Source organism: Elgaria multicarinata, chromosome 3 (genome assembly GCF_023053635.1).
Source record: "Elgaria multicarinata webbii isolate HBS135686 ecotype San Diego chromosome 3, rElgMul1.1.pri, whole genome shotgun sequence".
Lineage (NCBI taxonomy): Eukaryota > Metazoa > Chordata > Lepidosauria > Squamata > Anguidae > Elgaria > Elgaria multicarinata.
The window spans coordinates 29,062,287-29,082,927 of NC_086173.1; the positions used below are offsets into that span (position 1 = coordinate 29,062,287).

A 20,641-nucleotide genomic window follows, 5' to 3' on the forward strand; every position below is an offset into this window, starting at 1 on the left:
CCGGTACTCTCTACTTGTTGTTCTGCTTTAATTGAGGCTGTTGCCCCAATTCATTTCTTAATGGCTTGTGAATCAGACAGCGGCTTTCAAGCATGCTCTTATGCATTTTCATGCTCTGGGCCTTGTTCTAGGGTGCGGAGTCAGTTTGCAAGAAGAGCTAGAGAGACCATTGGAGGCTTCATCACCAGTGAGTGTGCTATGATGCTGCATCCTGCTTGAGTAGATTGGTAGCACAGGGCAAGCTGGCCTTCCAAGGAAGTGTGTCTGCCATTATGGAATCTGAGGAATAACTTACTATTATCCAAGGCTCTAGAGGCTTCCACTGAACATAATCTAGCATTGCCCATTCCAAGGAAGGAAGGCACAGATCTACAAATGGGAATATAGACGGCTACCTTTCATGATGAGATTAGCAAGAGGTGACCCTTTTCTTTGGATTGTCCCCATCTGGGGAAATGGTAGGATTTGGCATCTTCAATAAGGCATTACAGCAGTTGCTTCACTCTTCACCTTTCATAATGTCTGCATACAACCATCGACATGCAAATGCAGGCTAAACTACACCCCCAACAGAGCTGCCATAATTCCTCCCTTCCCAGAGGTAGTCCTGTGTCAGCAAAAGGTATAAAAAAAATTCTGTGAAATAGCAAAGTGCAACTAGGGTACGATGGAGAAAGTAAATGGGACAGGAGTAATGTATTGGCTATATAGGATAAGATCTATGTTAACCCAGGGATGGGCGACTTGTGCCTCTGGAGATTATTAGGAGAATGGAGGGTGAGGGTGGGCCTGTAATTGGGAGAAGAGGATGCAGATGTCCTCTCCTGGCAGCGGTACACTGTGTGCAGAACAAGGTTTCAGGATCCAGCCCTAGGGCTCCTGCCTCATAGTCATATAGACTTGTGCACCTATAGTCCAAAGCATCATTGCTCACAAGATGGTACCCTGGTGCCAAGGAATAGTAACCCAATGTTAGTCTCTGAAATCGACCCTGCAGGTGAAGCTGAAACCACTGTAACAGTGCCTCCAGTGCCCAGCTCATAGAGCTGACCCAGGATACCATGGTTGATGGTATCAAAAGCTAATGAGAGATTGAGCAGAATTAACAGTTAATTCTGCTCAGTGCAGGATCCAATTACAGAATTGCTGAGATACGGCCCTCTAGCTTCTGTGTAACTACCTCCAGGCCAGCAAAGGAGAGCCCATCCCTTCCTGAGGCAGGCCTGTTGCACTGTCAAACAGCTCCTACCATTATGAAGTCCCTCCTGATCTTTACCTGAAATCTCCTTCCTTTCACTTTCCACCCTTTGGATCTCTCTAGTCTTGCCTACTGGTGGCTGTGCCATCTACATGACAACCCTTCAGATGTTTGAAGCCTGTTATCATGTTTTCCCATGAACTTCTTCAGGCTAAACAATACCCAGCTTTTGTAACTGTGCCTCCTACGACTTGGTTTTCTGGGTCCTCCACCATCCAGATTGCCCTGCTCTGGTCCCACTTGAGTTATCCAGGATATTTCTGCTATGGCCATCACACCGGTTTTTCCAGTTCTCAAGGTCCTGCTCTTCCAGGACAGATTAGAGGCTATTTACTGTTTTACGCTGTACAGCACCATGTACATTGATGGTGCTATATAAATAAATAATAATAATAATAATAGGAATGGAGACGAAGCCCCTTGCAGCAGGAAGAAAAAACACTGCAGAGATGTTCAGTATTCCAGGTGCATAGTAAGATTGAGGCAAGCTGAGTGTGAAGCTGCATTTGTCTGTGATTTACATTAATGGGGTGAGCGATGCTTGAAGATGAGAAATCACCACTCTGGGGAAGAGGGTTACAGATCAATAGGGCGCCCTACTTGCCTTTAGACTCCAGCTTGGGTCCAACCCATTGTTGGCAGACTTGCAGGATTGCTTAATACTGTGGTTCTAAAGATCTCCTGTACAGACCGGACCTTGCATTCAACGTACAGCGATGATGCAAGGACAGTGCAATGCAGGCTGCTGCTACTGCCACTCCTGGTCGCTAGGGGGTGCCAGAAACTTGGAGGAAGATCAAGCCCTTGCAGTGAACCAGCAGTTACCTCATGGTAGCGTAACAGTTGAAGCCCCTTGTTGCCTGTACTAGAGCCAAATCTCCTCCAAATCCCTGTTAAGCGCTTGGCGGGTGGGGCTGGATTTCCCTCTGTTAAATCCCTGCAATCGGCCTATGTCAGACAGGGAACTGGAAGGAATACCCGCGTAGTTGCTTAAAAGCAGACAAGCCCCGTGCACGGCCACGAAACACATTTCACTGGAGAGATCCTACAGCAGGGCTAGGCCACCTGATGCCCTTTGGACTACAACTTCCATCAGCCCCAGCCAGCATGGCTAATGTTCAGGGATTGTGGAAGTTGTAGTCCAAGGTATCTGAAGGGCACCCGTTTGCCCACCCCTGCCCTCCAGTTACCACCTTCAAGTTCTCAGGCTGGAAAGAAGCAGTACCACTCCCATGATGGTTCAGGATGGGTGGGCAATTGGTGGCAGCCCAGATGGCTGATGGGAGTTGTAGGCCAAGACATCACCACTGGCTAGGGTTGATGGGAGTTGTAGGCCAAAGCATCAGGGGCTACAGGCTGCTCAGCCCTGATTTAGGGCATGGTGTGGCTGTTTCCCTTCTGATCTTGAAATGCAGTGAATCCTAAACATGCAGGCTGGAAGAGGGCCTCGGGTGAAGAGCGAAGGCACCTCTTTAGCCTTGTTTGAGGGAGGGAATGGCCCCACGAAGCACTGACCCCACCCCCATCCCCTGCTTCCCAATCAGCTAACTACCCACATGCAGGCAGCAATATCATCTGAAGAAAAGGAGTAAGGATTCTCCAGATTCCCCCACTGCCCGCCCCCCCATGGGAAAAGGCTAGGAGTATCACCAGAGCCCAGGAAGACCAGAGCCCTAACCCTGCAAAGGAATATTGGAAGGCACTGCAAGAGGATGCCAACCCATTCTGTTGAAAGCCACTCAAGAGTGATCAGATTTTAACCCAGAAAAAAAATCCTCTGCAAGCCTTACTATTACATTACAGGGACACCTGGATTATTGACTATTCATCAAGGAAGTGGGGGAGGTTTTATTCACCATGGAGAACACTGGGCAATTTAAGAACACAAGAGCCCTGCTGGATCAGACCAAGGGTCCATCTAGTCCAGCGCTCTGTTCACACAGTGGCCAACCAGCTGCCAACCAGGGACCCACAAAGCAGGACACGGTGCATCAGGACCCTCCCACCCATGTTCCCCAAGTACCATGTATCCAATCCAGCCAGGAGCACACTCACTTGTTTTTTACCCCCTTTATTTTTCGGGAGATCCAAGACAATAAACAGCCTCATTTCACAATAACTTAACTTAAATAAGAGGAGCAAAAGACATCTTAACATATATGGTTTGGTTTTTTTTAAAAAATGTCAAATAAAAAAGGACAACGAAGAGGGGGACTCATTGGGAGAGGGGGCCTGTACACAGCAAAATAGCACCATCTGGGGAACCAACAGGGCTCCCATAGAAACAAGGAAAGGAGAGAAGAGGTGACGCAACTGTGTGGAAATTAGAACAGCAACATTAATAACTTAACGTTTAAGAAAAAAAAGGTACGTGAAACGGGTGGCGAGCGAAGGAGCCAGCTATCCACCCAGGACCCACAGTAGTTCCAAGTCCCAAGGATATGAGGTTCCTGTTGAGACACTTCCCAGCCAGTTGGTTCTACTGGGTCTGGCTGATGAGGAAGAGGAAGAGGAGGAGCAGGCGGGTGGGGGGGGGGAGTGAACCAAAATAATACTGAGATTCTGCAACAAGAGGGAGGCAGGGGGACGATCTTGCCAACCCTTCACTCCCCCCCTCAAGCTTCTTTTGGTACACTCCAGCACCCGCACTCTTGAATGGAAGGGATTGAAGGCGCCCCCCCACTCCTCTTCACCCGTGGAGGGAAATCCTAGATTTGGCAACGTTTCACATGCTCCCCCAAGTGTCAAGAGTAAGAAGGGGCTCTGGTAGGATGCTTAGGCAAGACTGTGCACAGCCAACGAGGTACAATGGGCAGCTTGTAGAAAAACGCATGGGTGGGATGCTTAAGAGGCCCGGGCACAACCGCTCGGCCCTTTTCCCCTCCCAGCCTGCAAAACGGAGGTCAGGGCGAGGACGCTGAGCTGATGGGCGCTCAGTAGAACAGCGGCGACTGACCCTTTGCAGGAAACGCACAGGCCAGGTTCCATCGCATACCATGGATCCAACTTCTTCCACCGTGAAATTCACGATCCCACCAAGCGGGCCAGTGGCTGGGCAAAGCAAGACGGAGCCCCACCCCAGTTTCCAGCCAAAGGCATCTCTCCCCCCCCCCCCACGCTTCTGATGCACGGGATCCGTGACCCCCACAGCTAAGCAGTTCAAATGCCATTCAGCAGGAGGAAATGCCCACGGCCAGTTCCTTCCCACCCGCCCCGCCTCGCCCCCCTTCTCTCCTCTCCTCTCGACAGTCACAGTCTCCTGGTGCCCCCAGTTCAGAAGTCCCGTTTCCCTGCTTGGGGACAGGCAGGAGCGCTGGGTGTGGAAGACGCATCGTGTTCTGGTGCAGGGCCATGATTTGGTTTGGGAGAATCAAGCAAGGATCCTGCAGGCAAGGGCTGGGCACTTTGGAGCACCGGGCAGGAGCAGGTGGTGGCCAAGGAAGCCGGTGGCCTCCCACCCCACCCCAGCCCACCCCGCCCCACCCCCAGCCCCGCTCAGCCCTGGCTGCCGCAGGAGGACAAGCTGTCGTAAAGAGAGTCACTCAGGGACTCCGAGTTCTCCAGGCCCGGCTGTCCTTCCGGACCCATATCCCTGGAGCGGGCCTCCGTGCTGCCCTCCTCACCCACATCGGAAGCGCTGGGGGTGCGGCTGCTGCTGGTGCTGAAAGCTGGCGAGGCCTGAGGCCCTTCTGACGAGGCCCGTCTCCTTTCGACGACGCTGCAGGATGAGCCCTGCAGAGACAGAGAGACGGAACGGCTTAGGGCAAGAGGGGCGCACAGCCTCTTCCGGCCCGAGGGCCGAATCCCATCACAGAGAAGCTCTTGGGGGCCGCACTCCAGGGGTGGGCGGGGCCGAAGGGGCAGGGCCAAATGACCAAAAACACCAACGTAGGTTAGCCTAGAGCTCCTATTGCCAGTAACTAAGCCTCAAGAGAGGCATTTCAGCCTTTTAAAACTGGGGGTGGGGGGAGACTACACAAAATCCAGCAAACCAATTGGTGGTCGGGGGAAAGAGGAGAACTGGAGAACTTCTGCAGAAGTGTGGAGGGCCAGATTGGGACCACAGGAGGGCTGGATTTGTTCCCCTTCCAACTCTACCACATTCTATGATTCTATTCCATCAGCAACTCTGAGGCCTCAGTGTCTGGCCATCACCATTCAGGAAGGATGCAGACTAAGCTCCTTCACACAGCCAGCCAGCCATTTCAGGGAACAGTGGGAACATGTGCACCTCTAGCACGGTTTTACATGTTTATGGAGAGCTTCTGGCAACGGTGAGAGGCAGGTAAAATGGAGGGTCCAGCTGGGCAACGCCACTTCTGTCAAACCACATGCCATCAGAAACAGGAACCCTGCCTGCCTGCTTGCTGTGGGACTTATAAACTGCACCCGCTAAAAGTTGTAGCCCGTTCTCCCAGTGGGATGTCCCATGTTGCTCCTTCCTCACCACTCAGCTCCAGTCCCACATACAGGCACAAGGCTGAGTCCACACTTGCGATGGTAGCGCCACTGTGTGCCTCGCACCAAGGGGTAGAAGTGGAAGGAGCCTTGCGCTCAAGTTATTTATGTGATTTATGATGCTTTTAGTCTGACGAATAACAAACATTCTCTGGGCGGATGACAAGCAGTTAAAAGAATAAAATATAATGCAATATAGCCTCAGGGCTCCCTGCCCCATCCTCTTCCCCTCAGCCAACCAGGCTATGGCTGGCGGGAGGAGCAAAGCATGGCATGGCAGCAGTTACGCCTTCTGGTAACAAATCAGTGGTGACAATTAAAAATGGGATGGGGAGAGACAAGTAACTCAACCACTACAAGAAACAAGAGATGAGTCTTCTCCAAACCGTTTTTAGATTATGTAAGTCAGTCTCTCTCTCTCTCAAACACACACACACACACACACACACACACCAGAAGCACCTCGATCCCTGCTTCTTATGAGATACAGGGAAGTAACCACAAGAAAGACCCTTAACGTTACAAACGCAGTGGTAGATTTTATCCTGATTATCAGAGGGAGAACAGCAAGCCTTTTAACTTTGCTGCGAATCTTGCAACCCACGCCAGCCACATGAAAACGGAGCCTGCTAGACAGCTACCCACAGAGAGGATTACTTCTATCCCATCCGTTTCCTGTACCACCCTCCACCGCACAGTTTTTGTTAGGACACCTGACTTAGAATGGTTAGCAGCTTCTTAAGGAAACAGCCGTTCCAGTCAGGTTCCGAAATGTAATCACAAATTTGTTCCTCTCCACGGCGCTCGCCACCACTCGCCAACGTGGATGACACTGCAAGCCACGACGGGTGCTAACAAGACTAGGCCTTTGACACACAACTGCCCTTGTGCATGGGGGCCTGTTGGAAGCCCAGCTGGCCCTGTTGCCATAGCAACAAGTCAAACCCTAACCTGGGCCTCTCGCCCGTGACCTCTTCTCCATCGCCCCCAATATATATTGTTCCCAACCTACCATTGCAGAACCATGAAGCCCCTCCAGCCCATGAGGGGAACAGAGGAAGGGATCGGTACCAGCAGATGCTTTGGCATTGGGAAAAGTCCAGTTCTTGCTCTGCTGGGCATGTCGCGGCTTGCTGGGTTCACTGCAGAGATCTGTGAGGGGAAGACAGAGATGGAATCCTTAGCACAAGTGGAGCTAACCTCACCCGCTCTGAGGGGGCACAACAGGAAGTGAGATGGGTCGGGGGTCAAGGGACGTGTGTGTGTGTGTGAGAGAGAGAGAGAGAGAGAGAAAGAGACATCTTCTGACGTGTGTTTTTTCCTACTAAGAGATTTCAACCCTCACGCAGTGGTGGAAATGCAAACTCAGAATATATTTCTAGCGAAAATAGCAGGTTTCTAAGCCCTCATGAGCACACGCCTCCCCAAAAATATTTGCACAAATGTGGGGGATGAACACTTGGAAATGAGAGACAATGATATTCCAAGGGCGAACTTTCAGCATTTACCAAACGGGACTCCTTCGCCCAGAGGAAGTTCCAGTCCCTCTTGCCTTTCCCATGACTAAGGCAGGTCTCCACAATAATATAATAATAAATGACCACTGGAACCATTCTCAGATTACGACAACCGTAATCTGTAAGAACCTGAGGCAAAGAACCCTTTTATCTATCGGAAAACCACCCTGAAAAATGGACCAGAATCCTCTTTGATAATGCCAGAGCATATAAATGAATGAACGTAATTAATAATGATTTACAAATGAAGGCGTTTCATTTTTACGTAAACTTGGAATCCTGAAATTAAACTGGAAAATAATTTAATTCTAGAAAGCTAAGATGCCCAGCGATTGCTTTGTCTTGGTTTATATGTTTATAATGAAAGAATATGTTTTGGATCCGTATTTTTTTATAGGAAAGCTCAATAAAAAATATTTGAAAAGAAGAAGAAGAAAATGCCAGGACCTGATCGCAATGTCGGTATCTGGAAGGGTGTGTCTGCTGCTGCTCCCAACGGACCTCCAAAAGTGCGCAAGCCACCCCGCTTGGGCTTAAAACCCGTCCGACCACAAACTCCTTTCAAAAGGTACAAACCTTCCGGGCAGCCCCTGCGAATGCGATGCCCGGGGGACGGCTCCGCGCTGGTTAAGATGCCGTGGAAGGCTGGCATGCTTTGGTGCTTGCTGGGCCCCAGCAGGTCCTCTGGGTTGGGCACCTCCCGCTCCAGCGTCCGGGCTTTGCGGGGCACCCGGGTGACAGGCGGGGGGCCCCGAGCTGGGAAAGGGCCAGCTGGTGGAGGGTCAAGTCTCGGCCTCAGCTTAGGCACGCTCTTACAGGGCGTCCCGCTGCAGTAGTCGGGCGGTGGGAAGGTGCCAATGCCACTGTCCAGAGTCCGCGTCAGGGAGCTGCACACTGTGGGAGAAAGCAGAAGCGACGGCGAGGGGTGAGCCTCCGAGGCCTTCCCCTCTCCTTGACCCTCTCAAGGACGGGCATCAGGGGCTTCGTGGTGCCTTTCAGCCCAAGGGTCACGTTTCATTTCGCAGAGGTTGTCAGAGACTATATGCCAACGGTGGGCGGAGCCCAAGGCGAAAGGAACAGGGCTCAGAAGGCCAAAAACCGCCGGCATATTATAGCTTGAAGCTCTTTCTGCCAGTCACTAAGCCTTCGGAGGGGCACTTCAACCTCTGAGAATGAGGGGGGAAATTGCTTCAAAGTCGGGAAACCATCCAAGAATGGGTGATTGGCGGGAAGGGGGTGTGGCCTGGGGAAGGGGCGTGGCCTCATGGGGAACCCCGGGGAGGGGGCAGATTTGGGCTTCTGCACCTCGGGTGTAAATCAAGGAATGGTGGGGGACCAGTGGCCCTCGAGCTGTTTTTGGACTCCCAACTCTCACCAGCCCAGCCAGCATGGTCAACGGTCAGGGATGACAGTGGTTGGAGTCCAACAAACCTGCCCACACCTGGAATTACACCCTTCTGAATTAGAACACGGGACTCCTGGCTCCTTGGCTGCATCCTAGCTCCCTTAGAGGAGGGCTCAGGCAGGAGATCTACATGTGTCCTTCTCATCCCCAACCTCCTTGAGCTGGGAAACCCCGTCCAGCCGTTTCTCTGCCTTTCACCTGTCCCTCCCCCGCCCCGCCCCCCCCACTCTTCATGGATCCCCTCTTCTCCCAGAACAAGAAAGAAAATCCAGCAAAACAAGACTTCCAGCCACATCGCCGAAACTCTTAACGTCTGTTTAACAAAAACCTCGATTCGCTTCAGTAAAAATGAGAAGTAAGCAGGAGCACCCAAAGTCTTGAACTGCTATGCTAAAAAGGACATTGAAATTACCTTTCTTCATTAATTCAATATCCAACATACATACAAATTAGAATGATTGCAGGGTTTTTTTTTTTTAAAAAGAGAGAGGTTAAACCAAAACATCAAAAAAATGATGGAGGGTGCTTCCTTTGGCACTACCAATCAAAAGCCTTTCTCCAATTATTCCCTCTTTGTTTCCTTAATGGGTTCTTTTCTGGTAAGCAAAAAAGATGGAAGAAACAATGGGAAAGTACAGGAGAATTACAAGTGGGAGACAATGGCCTAATCTGCACCAAGCAGGATATTGCACTATGGCAGCGTTATGAAAGGGGGATATAAAAGCCAGGAGCTGCACTACTGCTTTATAGCAGTATTGAAGTGCACTGACAACTGTTGGGGCCCATTGACACATGCCATATACCACTTTCATACTGCTATATCCTGCTTGGTGTGGCTCCTGCCTTTTATATACCGCTTTCATACTGCAATATCCTGCTTGGTGTAGATTAGGGAGTGAAAAAACAAGCCGAAGGCAGGGGCGGAACCAAGGATAATCTTGCAAAATATTATTTGTATAAAAAAAGGGTTTAATGAAGGTGCCTACGCGTTTCGGATAAAAAACGTCCTTCCTCAGGGCTTATTCAACAAGGTTTTTGCAGAGCAGACAACTGCAAAAACCTTGTTGAATAAGCCCTGAGGAAGGACGTTTTTTGTCCGAAATGCATAGGCACCTTCATTAAACCCTTTTTCATACAAATATTTTGCAAGATTATCCTTGGTTCCGCCCCTGCCTTCGGCTTGTTTTTTCACTCCCTCACGGGGTTTCCTTTCTCTTCCTGCATCTGGTGTAGATTAGGCCAACATCTGAAAACCCTGTGATATTCCAGGAATGAGGCAGGGTGACTTCATGATAAAAGTGTCATCTTGAAGACCCTCCCCCACCAGCTAATACAGCTCTTCAAGAATAAACTCGTCTATTCCTAAACAGATTTTTTTCCCCTCATGAGAAAGTTCCTGGAGTAGGCCCCTCCAGATCTCCCCAAGAGGTTTCTGTTCAGCACAGAAATTTCCCCTCTGGGAAGCCATTCTCTATGGCAGCCACTTCCTGTGTCTGCATGGAGTACAATTTTGCAAAAAGTGATGGGAATATCCTCAACATCGATTCTGGCCCGCTTGCATTGGCTGCCTATATGTTTCCAAGCCCAATTCAAGGTGCTGGTTTTAACCTATAAAGCCCTACATGGCTTGGGACCGCAATACCTGATGGAACGCCTCTCCTGACATGAACCTACCCGTACACTGCGCTCAACATCTAAGGTCCTCCTCCGAGTGCCTACTCTGAGGGAAGCTCGGAGGATGGCAACAAGGGAGAGGGCCTTCTCAGTGGTTGCCCCCCGACTGTGGAATGATCTTCCCGATGAGGCTCACCTGGCACCAACATTGTTATCTTTTCGGCGCCAGGTCAAGACTTTTCTCTTCTCCCAGGCATTTTAACAGCATTTAACAATGTTAAGTTTATTTTTAATGGACCCCAGAATTGTTGTTTTTAAATGGATACTGTTGTTTTTATACTGTTTTTATGTTTTTTAAATTTTTGTATACTTTTAATGTTTACTATTTTTAATTGTTGTAAACCGCCCAGAGAGCTTCGGCTATGGGGCGGTATAAAATGTAATAAAATAAATAAATAAAAATAAATAAATAAACAGGGCTTCCACCAAACTTGCTTCTGCCTGTGGGGAACAAGCAGGGTTTACCTTGCGCTTTAAGAAGGACGTGAATGGTACAGAAATACAGCACTGAAGCCTCCTGCATAAGAGCAGCATCTGTTCCCCAGTTGACCTGGCTGCTCTCCCTTCCCATTTTAGCACCCTGCTGAGGTAAAAGCAGCACTGAACAACTCCCTGGAGGCTCCTTCTGGTCAAGCTCTTCTGAATGAATATCCTACAAAATATCCTACAAAACGGGGAAGGGGCACCTCTTTGTGGACCAAGTGCCAAATTTAATGTCAGAAAACGTCTTGGGGGGGCACATTCCACTGGTGGGAGGGCTGAAGGTGAGGGGGTGTGGCCAAAGGCAAAAGGGGTGGGACCAAAAATACCACCATATTTTAGCGTAAGCGAGTCCTTAAGCTCCCAGTGAGGCATTTCAACCTTTTCGACTGGGGGAAAAACTGCACAAAAGCCAGGAAAACCACCGTGTTCAGGGGAAAGGGGCTGGATTGGGACCCCAAGAGGGCCGGATTCAGCACGTGGGCCTGAAGTTGCCCCCACCCCCTGCGCCATAAAGCTCACCCACGAAGTGCTGGGAGGTCACCGACTCGGCCAGGCTGTCGTCGGACGGGATCTCCTCCTGCAAAGTGGCATCACGAAGCTGCGGGGGAAGCAGGGAAACTGGGTAAGCGAGGACCCCGAGAGCTGGGGGCGGACATGGGCCCCAGGGCGCCACCAATGGCGGAGAACACCCAGAGGACGAGAGAAGTCTGGCGGTGGCCAAGCCCGGCTCACCTTGGCGGGGGCCTCCGGACAAGCATGGAGGTGGCCCACGATGCCGTTGCGTGGAGGCCGGATTAGGCGGGGGTCTTTGGCTTCGCGCAGGCCTCGCTGCAGGCCCTGCAGCTCGTTCTTCTGCTCCAGGTGTGTCTCGAAGGGGGCCTCTTTCCCATCCACCCTGCAGCAGGGGCAGAGACGGGAACCATCAAGCCGTTCCTCCTCCCCTCCCTGAACCTCCCCTCCCCTCTTGGGCAACTGCCGCTTACACATCTCAGCCCCTTCTACCGAGGGAAAGAAGGCAAGAGGGAGAGCCTCTCTAGGCAGCACCTGGGCCGCCAAAGCTCAAAGGCACAACCCATGAAGCCCAGCAAACTCTACCCCACTGCCACCCGTGTTCCCCCACAGCACACCCCTCATGGCAAAACCCAGGAATCCCAGTTCTCAGGCCCACAGCTGCTCGCCTCTGCTGAAGTGCCGATTCTCTGGATCCTGGTGGTTTGCTACACAAGCACAGAATCTGGCATCCAGAGAACTGCAACTTTGTTTTTTTAAAGGGAAGGGGAAGGGGGTTTCTAGACCTCATGAATGTGAAACGCAGCTTGGAAACAATGGGCGGCATCTGGTAAAGGCTTCGAGATTAGGAAGGGGAGAGCAGAGCTTCCAGGTCTCATGTAAGAGAGCTCCAGCGCTCTACACAGCTACTTGCTACCTCGCCCCACCTGCTACTTGCTACCTCGCCCCACTCATCTCCCAGGATCTGCCCCCCCACCAATCCCCTCTGTTCTATGCAAATCTGGATCTCAGGGCTGGAGCAGGATGAAACGCTGCCAATCACCTAAGCACAGGGTCTTATTTTTGTGGAGGAGACTCGTCATTTCACCTCTGACTTAAGAACGCTCAGACAGATGGCCTCCCGGACCCATTCCCCCCCCCCCCTCCCGGCCACCTACCGGTTGAGCAGCTGCTGCATGAAGTTCTCGGCCGTCACCTCCTGGTACATGAGGGTGAGCTGGCTGTGGCCGGCGTCACAAGCGTGGGGCCGGGGCTTGTCCAGAGCCAACCCGTTGATGTAGGCCTTCTCCTCCTCCAGCGCTTTGCGCAGGTCCTCCGCCTTCTCCATAAGCTTGGAGATGTTGAGGCTCTCGGCCTCCATTCTGCGCGAGACCAGCTTGCCCTCCTTGGCTTTGGGGGCCTCCGGCCTCCGGCTGAGGGCGGGCAGCTTGCTCTTGCGCAGGCCGAACCAGCTGGCTAGGCCGCTCGAGTTCTTCTGCTTTGCCTCGCCAGCCCCCGGGCCCCCTTTGTGCCTCCGCAGGACGTTCTCCTCAATGCCTTTCATCACCTTCTCTTCAATGCTGGCTGGAGGCCCTGCTTTGCCCTTGGTGGGCTCGGGGCAAGGCGGGTTCTTGCGTCCCATGCTAGCAGGGGGTTTGGCCGGCGGGGGGCACGGCTTGGGCTCCTGTGCCGAGGGCTTAGTGGGGGATTTGGAAGGTAGCTTGGTGGGACTCCCGTGAGGGCTTTTGGCGTTCTTCCCGGGCGGCGGGGGCTTGGCGGGATTCCTTGTAGCCGGCGTCCCCAGCAGACGGCTCTTGGAGACGTGGTGCTCGGGGTCATTCCCACGAGAGCCGACAGAGTGAGAGGAGTAGCACCGAGGTGCCGGCTCGCCCCCGTGGCACGGCTCGTGGTGCTTGAGGCTACTGCTCCCAGTGCCCAGCCTGGGGTGGGCCTCAGCCAGGCCCTCAACACGCTCGCAGGGGTGGGCAGGAGCCCTCCCCTTCTCAAAGCTGACCGACTCCTTCCCCTCAGTTCCCTTCAGCCTCCCCAGCACGGTCAGCCGTTCTTTGAAGGGCATGTTGGCCACCTCAGGTGTCCGCTTGCTCGGGCCGTTGGCAACTCTCTTGGAGCCGTTGGGGTTGCGGCGAGCGAGAGGCGGAGAGTGCCTGCTCTCGGGGCCTGGCTTTTCCTGGCCACCCACAAAAGGGCAGGGCTCCAGGGAGACCTCGCTGGCCGGGCCGGCCCGAAGAGGGGCTGAGCGGCAGGCGGACGGCAGCGCTTCAGGCACGTCCAGCTTGGTGTCTCGGGGGGAGTGGGCATGAGAGCCCACAGCACTGCTGAGGGACAGCTCCAAGATGTTCTCGTAGTCGTGGGGCTTGTGGTAGCCAAATGGATCTGGGGAGGTGGGCGTGACTTTGGGGGGCAAAGGGACGAGGTGCCGCCCCGCCTTGGGGGAGGGATGCCCCCCTGCGAGGCTGGAGTCGGAGGGGAAGGGGCTGTCAGGGGAGCCCTTGCGGCTGGGCGTGGGAGAGTGGTACACCTCGTACGTGTTGCTACGGCATGGGATTTTGGAGCTGCGAGTGAGCTGGGGGCTGAGGCGCAGGGCAGCCGGGCTGGGGGGCGGCGGCATCTTCAGCAACTTGAGCACCTTGGAAGGAGAGGGGATGGGCGGGCCTGGCCGCCCCTGGTCCTTGCCCTCGTCTGGCACTAGCACCCCGAGGTAAGCCGGCTCCCTGCAGGTGGAGGGGGGGCCCAGGGCCTCCAGGCAACTGACCGCCTGGATGTGCTTGTAGCTGCTGACCCGGCCCTCTGAGCCGTCCATCAGGCAGGGGGCCCCGGGCTCCCCGTTCAGCAGGGCGCTGTCACCTGCCTCCCTCAGGACATGCTGCAGGTACGTCTCCACGTCCCCCAAGCCCAGCTTGTGCTCGGCCAGAGTGCTCAGCAGCGCCTGCCTGGGGTGGCCTTTCTCCAGGGGATCAGCTTCACCGGCCTCATCCGAGGAGGAGGAGGAGCTGCCCTCCCCCTTCAGCGGAGGCTGCCTGGGCACGCCTTCCCCCTGAGCCAAAAGCAGGCATGGCCAGGCTTCAGCGGTCACCCCTTCTGGGGAGCCAGGCTGCCTGGGGTCTCTCCACGGGGAGGGAAAGGCCAGCAGGGGGTCCATTTCTTCCAGGGAGCGAAGCACTTCCAGGATTTGGGCCTTCTTGCGCAGGAACGGGGACAGAGCCTCCAGGGCCTGGGGGCTGGACCCAGGAGTGCCAACATACTGCTCCTCTGAGATGACCTGAGGGGAATCAAAAAGAAAGAGGGGGGGCTACATGAAAAAAGGCCCTGTTTCCATTCCCAATCTCTAGGCTTCCCCGCCCAACATACCACACACTAGTTTTGTCTGTATCCAAGACTGTGTTAGAGAAAAACAGGAAATCGCCTCAGCCTAGGTCTGCCTATGGGTGGATCCTGCTCAACACGATGTCCTCTGACCCACAGGCAGGGGAGGGTCTTCAACTGGCTGCTACCCAAGAGCCTTTTAGCAGGAGGCACCGGGGATTGAACCCGAGGGCTTCCGGATGCAAGGCGGCTGCTCTGCCACGGAGCCGTGGCCTTACTCACACGAAGCGTGCGTTCGACCCACACCGTGGCTCCATCATCCTTGCGGCACGGATTCAGCACAACCATCAAAGGATGCGGGAGCTGAATGGAAATCCCACAGGATGAAGCTGCGCTGCCCTTTCCAATCCCAGACATTTTGACCCTCGTCTTCCGTCATGCGGATCTGCTGAAAGCCCAGGCTCCCACTCTCTGCTTTCCCCCACCAGCATCTGGCGCCAGGGGGATCGTCCTGCCATGCTATGGTGCGAAGAATGTGGAGAGGGAACCCAGGGTCATCCCATGGGACATTCAGGACAGATAAAAGGAAGGTTTTCTTCACACTGTGCATAACTAAAACTATGGGATTTGCTACCGCAAGATGTGGTGATGGCCACCAATTTGGATGGCTTTAAAAGGAGGTTGGATAAATTCCTGAAGGCTATCAATGGCTACTAGTCGTGATACCTCTTGCTACCTCTAGTGTCAAACGCAGTATGCCTACGTATACCAGTTGCTGGGGAACATGGGTGGGAGGGTACATGGCTGGTTGAAAGCTGGCTGGCCACTGTGTGAACAGAGTGCTGGACCGGATGGACCCTTGGTCTGATCCAGCAGGGTTCGTCTTAGGTTGCCCTGCCTTGCCCTTCCCCCTCCATCCTGCTGCTGGCTAACTGGGACGCTTTCTCGCCCATTCCAAGCACTTCTGCCAAAATGCTTCCCCAGCTAGGGGGGGGGGGGGCGGGGAAGAAAGCCCAAAGTTCTCTTTCGGGGCGGTGACAACAATTCTTCTCAGATCTTGTCTCCTACTTTGAAGAAATCGGGCAGCATCCGAAACTCCCATCCTTCACTGAGAGGTGTAGAGCCTGGCACCTTGAAACGTTTGCTGCGCCTAAAGGATACAGAGTGCCGAGCTGTGCAGCAATGCAGCAATTAATGGCTCTGGGCCCTCTGCCAAGAAACGTACACCTTCACTCTCTGGAGTGGCTAAAAGACATGATGCAACTGAGGAGCTGGCTGGCTGATGGGGAAAGCCGCAGCAGCAGCAGCAGCAGCTCTGTCCTTGCAGGGAATCCAGGACTTGGTGGGCGAAGGAAGGGTTGCAGAACCTACCTCTCTCTGCAAGATGCAGCGCCCCAGAGGAAAGGCAGCTGGGAGCTTCTCTACCGCGCCTGGCTGGGAGCTGGAGGACGCATCCGAGAGCAAGGAAGCAGGGTGAGCTGGGAGCTGGGGAGAGAATTAACGTCATGGATGGCCTCCACAGAACCACATGAAGGCACCAGATATGCATGAGCCCATGGCCCTACCACGCACACACACACACACACACACACACAGAGGAGGGCGGAAGCCGTTTCCCCAAAGCACAATCCCACACTGCTTGGGAGCATGTATGAATCACAACGCAACATGCTCACCCCTGACGGTCACCATGTGGAGACCGCCAATCACCTGAACCCAGAAGTCCTCAACCTGGTGCATCCCCTGACAGGTTGGATTACACCTCCCATCATCCCCCAGCCGAGCCATGCTGGGAGATGTAGTCCAACCCATTTGGAGGACATCCGGTTGGGGAAGGCTGACCTAACGCATGAACGAGGACGGGTCCGTTCCGCGTGGTTAGCAGATTCGCACATATTCCTCTACAGGGTGTGGTTGCACCATGGGGAAGCAGCTCCCGTGGCACTGTCTGCACAAGTGCACATGAACATACACACATGTGCTTGGGTATTAGAGAGGGGGCCCGTGTGGAATTCCCCAATGACTGAGGTCTAGCCAACTCCACAGCAGTGTTATATGGAAAGGTGGCTAGGTTGCTCCAGTTAGACATAGCCTAGAAAGATTTGGGGGAAGCATGATAAACAATCGGGGAAGGCCCCATATGGTCAGACAAAGGACACACTCAGGGTCAAAGAAGAGGCCTGAATTTCAAGGGCAAAATAGCAGGACAGGCAAGGAAGCAGAGTTGCCAAGAGGAACAAAGTTGAGCAAAGCCAAAAACCGAGGAAGAGGACCTACCTGGGAGAGAGAGCCAGAGGTCAGCTTCTGGTGAAAGAGGTCACTGAGGGCCTGGTTTTGTCGCTCGAGATCAAAGACCCGTTTTTTCAGCTTGATGCATTCCTCACGAAGGTCCTGAGGAAAGAGGAGGTGTCCGTGAGTTTCACCCTACAAGCCGGCCACAGGGGGTAGCTGCACCATTCCCTTAACCTTCCCTTCTTGGCTGCTCTCAGGCTCTGGGAGCAGAGAGGCCGGTCTGGATCTGTCTTCTGCTATCCTTCCAAAGACATTTTTGTTCAGGCCAGCTTGTGCCAGCTAAACAGATTTATTTTCAACTGGGTTTCTAATCTGGTTGGTGTTGTTCGTTTTCTTTCTTTCTTTCTAATCAATTCACTTTTACTAGGGAGGTTGTGGGCTCTCCCACACTAGAGGCCTTCAAGAGGCAGCTGGACAAGCATCTGTCGGGGATGCTTTAAGGTGGATTCCTTCACTGAGCAGGGGGTTGGACTCGATGGCCTTGTAGGCCCCTTCCAACTCTGCTATTCTATGATTCTATGATCTTTATTTGGGTTTTAGTGTTTTAATAATACATTCGCCATTTTTTCTGTTGCCGTGAGCACTATTTTAGTGGAAAGGAGGAATATTATATATGTGTGTATGTATATATAAATCCTCTATCATGCCCAGTGAGTCAATAGGGTTTGTCTCTTTTGGGTCCAACTAAATTAAGCAGAGATCAAAATTTCTCATTGACATAAACACAAATTCTGCACTAAAGAGAGCTGAATTCTACAACCCTTCACAAGTAATGCAAATTAGGCAAATGTGGTATTTATTAGGATTCTACTAGTTGTGAGAGGAGCTATACACCACAAACAAGCAAAAACAGCACAGAAATTCCATGTGCTGACCAATGGAAATCAATCCAAAAACAGGGCAGAATTGTAGCATCATGGTTGGGGGGTGGGAGGTGAAGTCATCCATATAGCCTGATCCTATGCGTCTTTAGTCAACAGTAAGTCCCACTCAATTCCCTGGGCCTTTTAAAAGTCCTTTTAAAGTCCGCTAAAAGTCCTTTAAAAGTCCACTAAAAGTCCTTTAAAAGTCCACTAAAAGTCCTTTAAAAGCCCTTTAAAAGTCCGCTAAAAGCCCACTAAGTCCTTTAAAAGTCCTCTAAAAGTCTGCTAAAAGTCCTTTAAAAGTCCACTAAAAGTCCTTTAAAAGCCCACTAAAAGTCCTTTAAAAGTTCGCTAAAAGTCCTTTAAAACTCCTTTAAAAGCCTGCTAAAAGCCCACTAAGTCCTTTAAAAGTCCTCTAAAAGTCTGCTAAAAGTCCTTTAAAAGTCCACTAAAAGTCCTTTAAAAGCCCACTAAAAGTCCTTTAAAAGTTCGCTAAAAGTCCTTTAAAAGCCCTTTAAAAGTCCGCTAAAAGCCCACTAAGTCCTTTAAAAGTCCGCTAAAAGTCTGTTAAAAGTCCTTTAAAAGCCCACTAAAAGTCCTTTAAAAGCCCACTAAAAGTCCTTTAAAAGTTCGCTAAAAGTCCTTTAAAACTCCTTTAAAAGCCTGCTAAAAGTCCTTTAAAGTCCACTAAAAGTCTGCTAAAAGTCCTTTAAAAGCCCACTAAAAGTCCTTTAAAGTCCACTAAAAGTCTGCTAAAAGTCCTTTATTTTCCATGGAGATTCCATTATCATTATATAATCAGCACTATTGGCCCACAAATTAGAAGCAGGGCATCCCCAGCCGCCTCCCCAATGACCCCTGGCCCAGGATAGATGCTCACCTTTTGGTTTAACAGCGCCTGCACCACATGATTGGCTACCTGTAGAACAGGAAAGAGCAGGTATGAGTAAAAAGTCTTCAAGACTGAGAGGACAAGCAGGGCCTCAAAAGAAAGGCCTGGCCGGAGGGAGGGAAGGCAATACCTCATCCAGGCAGCGCTCGTACGTCTCTCGCTGGTTCTCATTGGCTTGTGCCAGAGCCAAATTCTCCGCCTGAGGATGTAGAGAAGAGTCAGGCAGTGCATGAGGGACAGGGTCCAGGTTTCCTCTCTTGAAGTTGTGCAGGGGAATGCCTCCTCTGCTTCAAAATCCAGGCCCTGAGGAAAAGGCCTTACACCCGCCTTCCCCAACCAGTTGCCCTCCAGATGTGTTGGACTACAACTCCCAGCATCCCCAGCCAGCTGAGAGCAGGAGTCCAACACATCTGGAGAGGGGAGCAGGTTAGGGAATGCTGCCTCACACTGCCACACTGGAGGGCCAGGGTTCAAGCCCATGGCTTTATAAAAAGCGTTGAGGCAACAGCCTCGGCCGCCAAACATCCCTCAGGAGCAGGAGCTTTACTCAGGTGGTTTGTTGCCCCCTGTGGGCCCAGAGTGCACAGCCACCCACCAGCCCAGGGTACAAGCCTCTCACGCAACAGGCTCCTTGCACATGCCACATTGAGAGGAAGCACACATGGCCTGACCCACTCGCTCGAGCCGCCCAGACCATCTGCCCCACAAGGCTGTTTCTACAGCAGTCACCCTGCACCTTCTGCGCAGAGCACAGTCTGGTCTGGACGCCATTAGGCCGAGAGGCTTGGGACTAGATGTGGCTACCTCACAGCAGCAGGGGCCTGGGTTTGGATCTGGGGTTTGTGGGTTTCCAGTCCCCTTGACCGGAGGCCTGCTCCTCTCCTAGCAAGTGCGTCATTTGTGTAGCTTCTGTATTCCTTCATCTAAACCTCCCATGCACGTCGGCCCTCCAGTCATCGCTCGCCCAAACAAGCACAATAAACACACGCTGCAGCAAGCGGGGGAGCTAAGAGCACACCCGATTGTTAGGACGGTGTCTCAAGTCATTACTTTTGTCAATCCTTCAATCTGCAAGTCCCCAAGTCTCCTGAGGAGAGAGCTAAGCTGCCTGATCAAGTCCGGATCCCGTACCTCGAGCTCCCGGAGTCGCTGAAGAAGCTCCTGGGTTGTCAATGGCTCACTGCTCCCTCCTTCTGGCTTCATCTCGCCCTGCAGCTTGGTTTCAGACATCATTTCCTAAGGACAAAAATAACAGAGATCACTAATCTTCCTATACGCCCCTTGCTCACACATCTACTTGGCCCTTCACCTGTTTCCCTGGCTCTGGCCTAAAGAGCTGAACTAACTGATCACAGGGCCACTTAAGGAGGAACAGTCTGCCAGCTCACCATCCAGATTGCCCTTTCAGTTTCAGCAGTGCTAGACAGATGTCAAGCTTGCAGGATTTACTTTTTTTATTCCTAGAACCCCAAGATCCCACCAGCTGGAGAAAAGCACAAAATAGTGTCTTGGGAAGAAAGGTGGACGGAGACATTAATTCTGGAACAGGGCACCCTTGAGTACACCTCAACTCAGGAATTTGTTTTTTGTGCCAGAAGCACACAGTCCTTCCACACACAAAATATCCACTCCCAGTCTCCCCCTACCCCACCCCGCACCCTGAGTTCTTATTTCAAAATCTGAGAAAGTAAAAGGTGTTGCTATTGTTAAATAATTGGGAGTGAGAAATCCTGGGTGATCTACTGCAAATTTATTCCTGTGAAATGCCCAGAGAAATTTATATTATGAGGCTTTGAATAAATCTAATAAAATAAATTACTGAATAAATAGATAAATCACCCAGAGATCTGGCAATTTGCTTTGTGGTTGATGATGCTGAATTACATGATCCTACATAAAGGGTACACTGAGCTCTGTCTATCTCAGTATCTCAAGGATCCACCTGCATGAACCATTGAATCATCCCAAAAGCAGGCCCACCATGTG

General features: G+C 52.2%; 1 protein-coding gene across 1 annotated transcript in view; it reads right to left on the reverse strand.

Annotated features, from left to right (window-relative positions):
• Positions 1-4,498: 4,498 nt before the first annotated feature.
• Positions 4,499-20,641, reverse strand: part of NCKAP5L (NCK associated protein 5 like) — a 48,624-nt gene continuing 32,481 nt past the window's right edge. Inside the window, exons 3-13 of the mRNA XM_063119773.1 lie at positions 19,787-19,891; positions 18,786-18,854; positions 18,644-18,682; positions 16,886-16,999; positions 15,980-16,093; positions 12,463-14,564; positions 11,528-11,690; positions 11,315-11,393; positions 7,810-8,127; positions 6,729-6,868; positions 4,499-4,990 (exon numbers count right to left, since the gene is read on the reverse strand). Coding sequence (XP_062975843.1) covers positions 4,754-4,990; positions 6,729-6,868; positions 7,810-8,127; positions 11,315-11,393; positions 11,528-11,690; positions 12,463-14,564; positions 15,980-16,093; positions 16,886-16,999; positions 18,644-18,682; positions 18,786-18,854; positions 19,787-19,888 — 3,477 coding nt within the window. The 5' untranslated portion in view covers positions 19,889-19,891 and the 3' untranslated portion in view covers positions 4,499-4,753. The remainder of the gene's footprint in view (positions 4,991-6,728; positions 6,869-7,809; positions 8,128-11,314; positions 11,394-11,527; positions 11,691-12,462; positions 14,565-15,979; positions 16,094-16,885; positions 17,000-18,643; positions 18,683-18,785; positions 18,855-19,786; positions 19,892-20,641) is intronic.